Source organism: Galeopterus variegatus, unplaced genomic scaffold (assembly GCF_000696425.1).
Source record: "Galeopterus variegatus unplaced genomic scaffold, G_variegatus-3.0.2 Scaffold4072, whole genome shotgun sequence".
In the NCBI taxonomy this organism is placed as follows: Eukaryota; Metazoa; Chordata; class Mammalia; order Dermoptera; family Cynocephalidae; genus Galeopterus; species Galeopterus variegatus.
The window spans coordinates 13,904-26,292 of NW_007730183.1; the positions used below are offsets into that span (position 1 = coordinate 13,904).

At 35.3% G+C, this 12,389-nt stretch overlaps 1 protein-coding gene across 1 annotated transcript in view; it reads right to left on the reverse strand.

The window, feature by feature from the left end:
* LOC103602250 (RING finger protein 32-like) overlaps positions 1-7,977 on the reverse strand; it is a gene marked incomplete at its 3' end in the record, with an annotated part of 21,874 nt that extends 13,897 nt beyond the window's left edge. The window contains exons 1-3 of the mRNA XM_008586660.1: positions 7,948-7,977; positions 7,273-7,341; positions 6,945-7,053 (exon numbers count right to left, since the gene is read on the reverse strand). Of these exons, the coding sequence (XP_008584882.1) occupies positions 6,945-7,053; positions 7,273-7,341; positions 7,948-7,961 (192 nt within the window). The remainder of the gene's footprint in view (positions 1-6,944; positions 7,054-7,272; positions 7,342-7,947) is intronic.
* Positions 7,978-12,389: the final 4,412 nt, after the last annotated feature.

Genomic DNA, 12,389 nt, shown 5'->3' on the forward strand with positions numbered 1-12,389 from the left:
AAAAAAAAAAAAAAAAAAAACAAGGACAAATTGCCAACCAGTGTTTTCTTGCAGTGTTTTTTTTTCTTCCCACAAACGAGCCTTTAGAAAGTAGTGAAAGCCACTACAGCAGTCACTCCAGGTACAGCATCAAACAGAACTGCGTTTGAGCTCCAGATACCACTCAACAGCTTTCTGAACTACACACATTCTGCTACTAGGGTCACGACAGCTGTGCTCACTAATGACCTCTTCTAGCCTAACCGTGCAGGCAGAGACCAGGCACCCAGGAGGTCACCCATAATTTCATTTATTTGTTTAAATATTTAATCCATGTGGAACTTTTTTGGGGATATGCTATAAAGTAATGTTCTTTTTTGCCTTTTCACGTGAATGGACTAAATTTCCCAATTTAATTGAGTTTTTCAACTACTTTCTTTCTCCATTGATCTGAAATATCCCTTTTGCTGTAGACTAAGAATTTCTACATGCTGAGATGTATGACTTTCTACTGTTTCATCAACCATTTGTCTATTATTTCACAAGAATCTTAGTTGCAAAATGTATATATTTTGATATTTAATAAGGCTGTTCTTATAAATCTTTAAAAAAAATTATTAGCTCTTCATACTTCTCTAAATAAATTTTATTACTAACCTGTAAAATTCCAAATGCATGGTCAATCCTACTCCTCTGGGAATTAGAAATTACATTAAATTTATCCAATATGGGGGAAAGGGAGGTTTTTACTCATATCTAACATAAAATGTCAATCACTTTATTCAAGCCTTTCATGTCATCAGAAAAAAATCTTTCTTAGTGCCTTGCACATTCTTATCAAGTTTGCCATATTTTTAGTATTAACTATTATGAAAGGGACCACTTCCCATCGCATCTTCCCATTGCATTTTATATACGGTTATTGTCGCTATACAAGAGGTAACCATTGCATATTTATCTAGAATTTGAACATCTTTTAATAGTTGAGTCCTAATGATTTTTCAAATTATTTTATGCATTTTAAATTCATATATATGGATTTATGTAATATATGTAACATATATACACATACAAACAGAGACATACATATATTTTGTTTTCTTGTATTGCATTGGCAGGATTGGCTGAAGTGTGATGACAGTGGGTAATCTAGTTTTGCATCTTTAGGGTTTCACTATATAAAACAACATGTTTTTAGTTTCTGATACATAGTATTTATTGTGATGAGGAAATTTCATTCTAGTTCCAGTTTGCTAACTGTCATTATTGGAAATGACTGCTGAATGTTATTTAATATCTTTTCTGTAAAAATCAAGAAACTCATATAATTTTTCTGTCATTTTATATTAAAATTTTTTTTCCATTTTTGCTATTTTTATGGGCCCAGAATTCTTCCACTGTGCCACTCTGCTACCTTTGAGATTTTTATAGGAAATAATTTCAATTATATTTTCAGATTGAATGGCATTGCTCATATAATTTTTCTGTCATTTTATATTAAAATTTTTTTTCCATTTTTGCTATTTTTATGGGCCCAGAATTCTTCCACTGTGCCATTCTGCTACCTTTGAGATTTTTATAGGAAATAATTTCAATTATATTTTCAGATTGAATGGCATAAAGTTGTATGCAATAGTCTCTATGATTTTAAAATGATTTCCATATATGTGGGTACACTTCCCTTTCCGTTTATCTGCATTCTGCTTCATCTAATTTTGTTTTAATCCTGGTTATAGTTCATCCTGTAGTTGTTTTTTTAAAAACAGGTGAGATATTTATCTTAAAGTTTTTCTTTCCCAGCTATTGGTTTTGTTTGTTTTACACTTTTCAAAATAACTTCTTGTGTATACTTTCTACTTCCTGCATTTAAAAACATTTTTAGTGTTGTTTTTCTAGCTTTACAATAATAATTTTCCTCTAAGTTGAGCTTTTAGCTAATACCACAAAATATTAGTCAATACCAGAAAATATTCTTATTGTCATGAACACCAGAATAGTCTAAACTTTAGATTCTAAATGTCCAAGGACACTTTAAAATTCATTTGTTTTATTATGATTTTCATTTATTTATTTTTGCATTTGTCTCATTTATTTTTAAGCATGTCTTTACATAGAGCATTTTTGTCTCATTTTCTTTCAAGTGTGCCTCTCATAAGCAGCTACTTGCTGATTTTTTAAATGTAATCCAAGAGCTTGTTGTTCACTAGGGAAATTTATCTCAATCATATTTGTTGTAATTACTGCTATGTCATAAGTCTATCATTTTACCTTTTCTATTCATTATCCTTTCCTGTTGTTACCTTTTACTATTTTCCTGACTTTTGCTTAAATGATTTTTAAAGACTATTTTATTAAAAATATTGGTATTTAATAAAGAAGGATACAAGCAGAAAAATCAGAGCAGAAAAATTTTCCTTTTCCCTACAGATAACTTTTGATAAAATAAAAATGTTTTACTATTATGTATACAAGGTTAAAAAATCATAGTATAAAAAGACAAACAAAAAGTAACTCTCTTCCTGCCCTAAACTCTCCCTTCCCTTCTCTACCTTTCTATGCAAACGGAACTACTATTAAGATTCCTATTATATTTTGTCCCAAAGAAATACCCCAATCCATATGTTTCTTGTTTGTATACTTTATTCTATAAAAAGATTTTATACTTTATTTTTTTCACTTAATTATAATATCTTGGAAATCTTTCTATACTGGCACATCTACTTTGGTCTCTATAATTACTGTGAAGTAATCATTAAATGGATATTCCTTAGTGGTGGACTCTTTGTTGTATATGGTTTTTCCTTTTTGTATACACACCCTTATAGTCTGGATGCATCTGTAGAACCTTGCTGTATTAGTTAGAGTTCTCCAGAGAAACAGAACCAAAGATATATATATATACACATATATATATATACATATATATATATATAGTCATGTGCTGCTTAAAAGTGGGGAAACGTTCTGAGAAATGTGTTGTTAGGAGATTTCCTCCTTGTGTGAACACACAGTGCGTTTACACAAACCTGGACAGTACAGCCTACTACACACCCAGGCTGTGTGATACAGCCTATTGTTCCTGCGTGAGCTATTCATCATCGTACTATGATGTTATGACTGCTGCAGCATCACTGGGTGATAGGGATTTTTCAGCTCCATTATAATCTTATGGGACCACCGTCATATATGCAGTCAACCAAAATGTTGTTATGCAGCACATGACTGTACATATAAAACAGGTTCTCCTAAATTCTTCAGCAGGAGCTGTGAATCTAAAAAAAAGTTAACATGAGAAAAGTATATAAATTTATTTAAAAATAGGTCATGTGTGACACAGGAGCCTTCATAAGGAAATGAAGACCTGGAGAAATGGTTAAGCCCAAGCGTGTTGATGCTGGGTTTAACAAAGAGTGAAAAGTTGTGGGAAAACACGGCAGGACAAGGGTGTGAGGTGAGGGCAGGAAACGGGGAAGGTTAGCAAGGCCCGCTCGTTCACGTTCCTCCCAGAGTCCCTCCAGCTTCGGAGGCGAGGATGCTCCCTTCCTCCAGGTATAAGGAGGGCACCTCTCGCCGCCTCAGGGGCAGAGGGGGAGGTCAGAGAGTCCTTCCAGCACTTGTTGTTTCTCAAATTCCTTCAGGAAGGAGTCTTCTTCCTTAAAATATTCAGTATATATATACCCTCATATGAGGGTCTTCAGATATCAGATATCAGATCTGTTGGGAACAGAGCTACAGATCTGACATAGGATGGGAACAGCTATCACTGTGATAATCCTCATCATAGAAGTGGCAAATTAAGTTGTGGGAGAGACTGAATTCAAAAAGCAAATACTAAGGAACACAGGAGGCCACGAGGGCTCCCCAGGGGCTCATGGCCCACCAAGCAAGCATAGGAATGAAGCCCTTCCTTAAGTAGTGGTGGGGATGTGATGGTGAGGAAGGGGAGCCCTGCTGTTCACCTGCCAACTGGGTTTGGTTTTCCTTATCTTTCTCAAAGAAACTAAAGATACATTTACTTAGGATTTATTTGCACAGGTTAAAAATCTCTAAGAAGAAAGACTGCAAGGTTAGATCTTGGCAGTAAAGACACAGCTGGTGTTCTTTCACTGGGAAACATTGTGAGACGTGGAGTAGGGCCACCAAAGGTGCCTCCCGGCACAGGATGGCTTGAGACACCACCGAGCTCTCTAGGCTTCAACTTACAAACTCAAAAAGTTCTTAATCTGTAACATATTCTGGGATGTCAAAATATCCTATCAGCATTGAGTCTTTTACATTTTCCAGAGTGGAAAATGAAGAAGTGAGTTAACTTTTCTCTGTGTCACAAAATCACAGACAATAGAGTAGCCAGGACAATCAATCGAGTCTTGTGACTCTTTGCCTAGGTGACAACAAAGTATAGCCTATATTTTGAAAAGTTATTATAAGATGATGCATTCACATGACAAAATATTTATACATATAAGGTAAAATGACAATGAAAGTGTAATTAAAATTTTATAAGGAAAACAATGAATGATTTCTGATTTGAGAGCCAACACACTATTACACTTTAGAAGTGGCTGAGTAACACAGAAGACTGTCAGACTACTGAATATACAAAAAAGCACGGAAAGAATATAGGAGGATGAGACATATCGTGGGAGACAATCATTTACTGAGTTGAGAATAACTACAACATTAGAGATGAGCTATCCCTGATGGAAAGAATTGCCTAGAAAATGATAAACTGGCTGCAAATTCTTGTACGTGTTTGCTGCAGGCAGGGAGCATGAAGACTCAGGTCAGGCTGCAACTATGGTCTTGGCCGATGGACAAGAATCAGAGGTTGAGGAAGGAAGTCAACACATTGTTTTATAGCAGTAAAAGAGGAGCAAGTCCTGTCCAAGGGTAAAAAAAAAGGGAACAATATTCTCACCCAGTAAATTATAAGGACTTTTAGCCGATTTGCTGTTTCTTCTGTAAAATGGAGATGTTTGAAAAAAAAATTGGGCAGCATTGAAAAATGGAAAGCTTTTCACATGACCAGCTTGTAAACAGAAATGGGGGGGGGCATCTTTTCACACTGTCCCCTTTTCCTAAATATCCTTTGCTCCCAGTTCATGCTATAACAGACATGAATGACTTGGTTTTTTCTTATATAAATGAAGAATTGCAGACTCTCCATCCACAGCCTCTAGTCCACTCTTTTGCCTGCCCTCAATGCCAAGAGCCGTTCACTGCTCTCCACGAGCCAGAGGGTGCCCTCTCCCCATGACAAGACAGGGATAACACTTCTGGCCTCTCAAGCCATGGAAGCTAATACTGTCCACCTACTGGCACAACGTCTTTGTCATGAGACACACAGTGGTTTAACATCATTTGCTCACATATTGATATGGCATTTACTGTTGCCCTACTCCCGAGGACAAATGAAATATATTTCCTTGATTGAATCTGAGGCCTAATGATATCACAATAAACTAATATTCTGATTTTCTTCTGCACGAACTTACAACTACATTGCTTGGAACAAATACATAAGTAACCAGGAAGGGTATTAGAAAAAGAAAATCATACTGCTTTATAGTCAATCCTAAATCCATTTATTTTTAAAATTCCTGTGTCATTCTGGGACATTTTAAAGAAGCCCCCTTTCCAGGGTAAGTAAAAGGTTCATGAGGTTAAGAGTGCATGAGAGGCACAGACAGATCAGCACCTTAGACTGAGAAGGTCAAATTATGTTTCTGATAAAACCATGTAGCGTATCGATGTGGCAAACATGAACATATTCACCCAAAGAACAGAACTTCAGTTATTTAATGCCTTGCAAGCTGAAGGAAGTAATAATTAGGAGGAGAAATAAGGATTACTATATAGTAAAGACTAACTTTCATTTGTCAATTAAAATAAATAAACTTAAAAAAGAAAAAAAGAGAGTAAATTTCTGTCACTCATATTCCAAATGAGAGTGGAAGCTAAAAAAACAAAGTTTAGAAAAGATCTAAATAAATGTGTAAATGATACTTCCATAAAAAATGATTATAGGACAGTGTGAGTAATAAACTATCTTAGTGATGTGAAGCAAACATGTTGGGTCATCACAGTGCTATTATAAAAAATAAAACATGGAATATCACTACATCTACAACAATTTACATAAAGATTAACTTAAATAATACATTGATATTTATAATAAATACAAATGTCCCAGTGCCTTGTGTGCTAGTAGTATACTACATCCTATTCATAGCCCAGCACTTCTTACTTCCACGTTACAGATGAGGGAATGAGCTTTTGCCTGAAACCACCGAGCTGCTGTGGGTAGAACCGGGGTGGACCCTGTGTGCAGCTGGCCTCTCCCATTCTGCCATGCCTGCCCATTTTGTGTATGGGGTACAAGTAATGAAAGATTGTTAAATAAGTCCCCCCAAATAAAAGTAAAAGATAAAAAGTGGTTAAAAGAAAAGGTAGAAACGAGGTTCTTTATTTCTAAAACTCGTTTTGATGATCCCACGAGACCCAGGAGGTGGTCGATAAAAAGGTGGAATTGTGGAGGCTTTATTTTCCTTAAAGTTTCCTTCCATTTCTATCATTTCTACAAGATGTAAATCTGATATCTTCATCTACTTACAGTTCAGGGGATGTGAAAAACTTGAGCTTGTTTCCATTCTTCTATCTGAAGAGATTAGTTTATTTAAACAATTGACACAAAATGGCCAAACGAAAGTTGTTTTGAATTGAACCTATTCTAATTTTATGAATTTTACGATTTAACTAGGAAAGAAAATCTGTAAGTATTTTACTATCTAGGTTGGAATGCCAATTTAAGTTGAACAGGATTTTTAGGAGCATCTCAACGACTTATAAAAGGCCCTGAAGATGAAGTAAGTCTCAAAGCTTTACTGCTTGTGTTAGCCTTATTGACCCCAAATGAATCACTTGCATATAGAGACTGCATCAGGAGAATTAAGATCTATACCTACCTTTTCTTCAAAGAACTTTCTCCTTAACTTGGCATCTGTGGGAGGAACCGTTTTCCTCAGGTTTCTGTACCACTTTCTAACAATGTGTCCTCTCCAGTAGGCTTGGATTCTAAAACACAGATATTTGAAAATGACTAACTTGCAATGACTAACAGATATCTCAGTACTCACCATAAGCCTTGTGCTGTACATAAATCTGGGGAGATGTGGTCAAGAGAGAGATGAAATCCCTCTCTCTTAAAACTAGTTATCATGGCTCGATGTGCGAGCACCTGCGTGTCTGGTGCGGGGGCACTGGGGCCTGAGGGGTGGCAGGGGCCCTTCTTACCTTGTCACACACTTTGTTTTGAAGAGGCGGGCCCCGTCGTGGATCACTCGTGTTTGATACTGGTTTCTTCTACAGAGAGGACAGGTTTTTTTATTCGTGAACTGTTCAAAAGCCTGAAGGCATGCCTGAAGAAAAACATTTCACTTAAAATTTTATGAGTAATTACTTATAAACAACATTTTTACTTCTAATGTAATTATAGTGTTCTTTTCTCTCATAATTATGAGACTTGGTCTAATTTAGATTATAAAGAAGTTTCATCAGATGTTAACACCTTCCTTATAAAACCTGTTCCAAAAATGATTTTTTACAAGAATATACATGCAGAGACATCAAAAACTTCTGAAAATCAGCTAGTATAAAGGTAAATCATGCTTGTGTATAAGACTACCATGCAGACGGATCATGTGAATTAAGCTATCACTCTCTTTGATGTGCATTATTAACAATCTGTTATACAAACATTTGTGGTTCTTTTGTCACACAAAATGCATGATTTTCAAAATAGGATGAGTTGTACCGTAACCTACAGCAGTCATGTTTCTCACTATAAATGGTGATTATGGATAAAATAAATGGCTCTTTTTAGGAGACTTTAAACAAGTAAGATCTGTCCGAGCTACAAGAATGATGTATTGTGCACTTGGTGATGGGAGTGGAGCAGGACTGACTTACCCTGTGAAATACATGGGAACATGAAAGCAGCACCTGTTCACGGGGAAACAAAAAGATGTTTGAAGTTTTAATAAAAGAGAAACAGCATAAATGCATTAATTAAAAAAAATTCTGAATGCTTAAAAGGTAAGCTGCATTATTTCTTTGAAAACTAGAAAAGCAAATTAATAACTTTGATATTTATACTATTTAAGTGTTTAAGTTTAGCATAGCACAAGTATATAATCTGTAAGGAAAATTAACAACCTGAAACATCAAATAAACACATGAAGTTTGATATTCTATTAAAACGAGTATATACTTAAAAGTGGAGCAATTACAAATAGGTGTATTTCCCAGTAGATCCTAAGAGTGAATGCAAACTGGAGGGGGCGAGGAGGGTGTGTGTGTAGTGGGAGAAGGGGCAGAGAAATACTAACTAAATGTCTTCTCGTAGGGCTTTGTTCAACTAAGTTACACTCCTAATTGTTTTTAAATCATAGCTTTATTGAAATATAATTCTGACAGTCTTAAATTTAAATAGCAAGAAATCATGGAGACATAGGAATCCTTTTTTTCTTTTTAAATGCAGGGAAAGTACGTAAGAAAGCTCACAAGAAAACTTCACCTTTCTGTGACCCAAATTCCCCACCAAACAGTGATCCTCTGGGCTGTGACAGAAGTCAGAGACTTAGATGGAAGAAAGAAGAAGGTGGTTTGTGTTTAGCGGAAGGAAGACTGAGAAGGCTGGAGCCACAGCCTCCAGGCCGATTGCATCGTGTACACAAGGGCCTGCCGGCAGCTTTCAGTGACAGGAGCCTTTCTTCTGGGTGAGAAAAGAACGCTAAGGAAACTGGTGGGACTAAGAAAAGGAGGTGGGGCTGGCAAAGGCATTTCCCTTTTTGTCAAGACTCTGACTGCAGTGAGTGTGCCCTAACACCCCTGGGAGAGGTTTCAATCTCACACAGATAGGCTGCTTGATTTGGGGAATACTTTTCAGCTTTTAAAGTGACCATCCCACCTGCCTTTATGGAAATAAAGAAAGAAATTTTGGAATAAATGGAACTCAGAAAGTTCTAAAACCTTTTCTTGAAACTTACTGCCAATAGTAAGTCGAAATCTGATAAACTCAGTAATATGGATCCTTTTTTATTATCATCATTTAATGTAATAGCAATCTTTTTTGTACTCAATTATTCATTCTTTATAGAATAATCTCTCAAAGTGTTTTGTCAACAGATATTTGATGATCTATATTGAATAACATTATACCTCTATATGTTTAAAATATTATATTTTTAAATGTCCATGAACACTTGTTATTGGCAAACATTCTCTGATATAACAATAATAAATGATTAAGTGGTGGTAAATAACTAAAAAAGTCCTAGAAGTTAGGATTAAATTCCAGCAGGACTCTACCATACTTTCTGAGTTGGCCTACGTGGATCACTTGAATTGTTTATTTATTTCCTTGTCTGTGAAATGGGTATAATGCCTACCTCAGAGATACATTACATTAAATGGTGGCAAATAACTAAAAAAGTCCTAGAAGTTAGGATTAAATTCCAGCAGGACTCTACCATACTTTCTGAGTTGGCCTACGTGGATCACTTGAATTCTTTATTTATTTCCTTGTCTGTGAAATGGGTATAATGCCTACCTCAGAGATACATTACATTAACTGAAGGCCCTCTGAAATCATTAAACGTTGGGAAAATACCAACTAATGTATATAACTAAGGAAAGATCTAAACATGAAAATAATAACTAGAAATGTAAAATAAACAAAATAGTGCCTCTATCTATAACCAAAGAAAAATAATAGAAGTTAGTGAGAAATTTCTAAAATTACAGAATGGAAGAAATGTTGGGTAGGATGCACACTGACACCCCTCCCCCCCATTAAGATATTCACCTTAAAAGTTTGCATTCTTCATACAATCAGGCTAATTACTTATAATTAAGAAAGAGGCACGGAGGCCAGAAAGATTCCTTGTAGTTTTATTAATTCTTTTGCTACACTAAAGTACTAAATTATCCTAGATGGTAATTCTGTGGTTTAAGGGCTAAAATCCTTCCCAAATACCCAGCTTTCACATATGTAAGATTAGGTCCTAATAGAGAACTGAAATAAGTATGTTTAAAATAATTTTTGAATTCAAATTAATAAAGAACAGAAGTTTAATGATTGTGAATGAACTTGATGATGAAACTTACTGAAACATATTAAGTGAGATTTTATGGACCAAGGTAGTAAGTAAAGCCTAGTTAATTAAAAAAAATTCTGAATGCTTAAAAGGTAAGCTGCATTATTTCTTTGAAAACTAGAAAAGCAAATTAATAACTTTGATATTTATACTATTTAAGTGTTTAAGTTTAGCATAGCACAAGTATATAATCTGTAAGGAAAATTAACAACCTGAAACATCAAATAAACACATGAAGTTTGATATTCTATTAAAACGAGTATATACTTAAAAGTGGAGCAATTACAAATAGGTGTATTTCCCAGTAGATCCTAAGAGTGAATGCAAACTGGAGGGGGCGAGGAGGGTGTGTGTGTAGTGGGAGAAGGGGCAGAGAAATACTAACTAAATGTCTTCTCGTAGGGCTTTGTTCAACTAAGTTACACTCCTAATTGTTTTTAAATCATAGCTTTATTGAAATATAATTCTGACAGTCTTAAATTTAAATAGCAAGAAATCATGGAGACATAGGAATCCTTTTTTTCTTTTTAAATGCAGGGAAAGTACGTAAGAAAGCTCACAAGAAAACTTCACCTTTCTGTGACCCAAATTCCCCACCAAACAGTGATCCTCTGGGCTGTGACAGAAGTCAGAGACTTAGATGGAAGAAAGAAGAAGGTGGTTTGTGTTTAGCGGAAGGAAGACTGAGAAGGCTGGAGCCACAGCCTCCAGGCCGATTGCATCGTGTACACAAGGGCCTGCCGGCAGCTTTCAGTGACAGGAGCCTTTCTTCTGGGCGAGAAAAGAACGCTAAGGAAACTGGTGGGACTAAGAAAAGGAGGTGGGGCTGGCAAAGGCATTTCCCTTTTTGTCAAGACTCTGACTGCAGTGAGTGTGCCCTAACACCCCTGGGAGAGGTTTCAATCTCACACAGATAGGCTGCTTGATTTGGGGAATACTTTTCAGCTTTTAAAGTGACCATCCCACCTGCCTTTATGGGAATAAAGAAAGAAATTTTGGAATAAATGGAACTCAGAAAGTTCTAAAACCTTTTCTTGAAACTTACTGCCAATAGTAAGTCGAAATCTGATAAACTCAGTAATATGGATCCTTTTTTATTATCATCATTTAATGTAATAGCAATCTTTTTTGTACTCAATTATTCATTCTTTATAAAATAATCTCTCAAAGTGTTTTGTCAACAGATATTTGATGATCTATATTGAATAACATTATACCTCTATATGTTTAAAATATTATATTTTTAAATGTCCATGAACACTTGTTATTGGCAAACATTCTCTGATATAACAATAATAAATGATTAAATGGTGGCAAATAACTAAAAAAGTCCTAGAAGTTAGGATTAAATTCCAGCAGGACTCTACCATACTTTCTGAGTTGGCCTACGTGGATCACTTGAATTCTTTATTTATTTCCTTGTCTGTGAAATGGGTATAATGCCTACCTCAGAGATACATTACATTAACTGAAGGCCCTCTGAAATCATTAAACGTTGGGAAAATACCAACTAATGTATATAACTAAGGAAAGATCTAAACATGAAAATAATAACTAGAAATGTAAAATAAACAAAATAGTGCCTCTATCTATAACCAAAGAAAAATAATAGAAGTTAGTGAGAAATTTCTAAAATTACAGAATGGAAGAAATGTTGGGTAGGATGCACACTGACACCCCTCCCCCCCATTAAGATATTCACCTTAAAAGTTTGCATTCTTCATACAATCAGGCTAATTACTTATAATTAAGAAAGAGGCACGGAGGCCAGAAAGATTCCTTGTAGTTTTATTAATTCTTTTGCTACACTAAAGTACTAAATTATCCTAGATGGTAATTCTGTGGTTTAAGGGCTAAAATCCTTCCCAAATACCCAGCTTTCACATATGTAAGATTAGGTCCTAATAGAGAACTGAAATAAGTATGTTTAAAATAATTTTTGAATTCAAATTAATAAAGAACAGAAGTTTAATGATTGTGAATGAACTTGATGATGAAACTTACTGAAACATATTAAGTGAGATTTTATGGACCAAGGTAGTAAGTAAAGCCTAGTTAATTAAAAAAAATTCTGAATGCTTAAAAGGTAAGCTGCATTATTTCTTTGAATTATGGCCAGGCATGGTGGACGTCTGAGGCAGACGCCCGCCCGCCTGCTTCACTAAAACTCTCTCTCTGAAGAACACAAGAACAGCAACAAAACTAAAAAGATACATTGGCACGCATGTGCACTAACTCCACACACACACACAC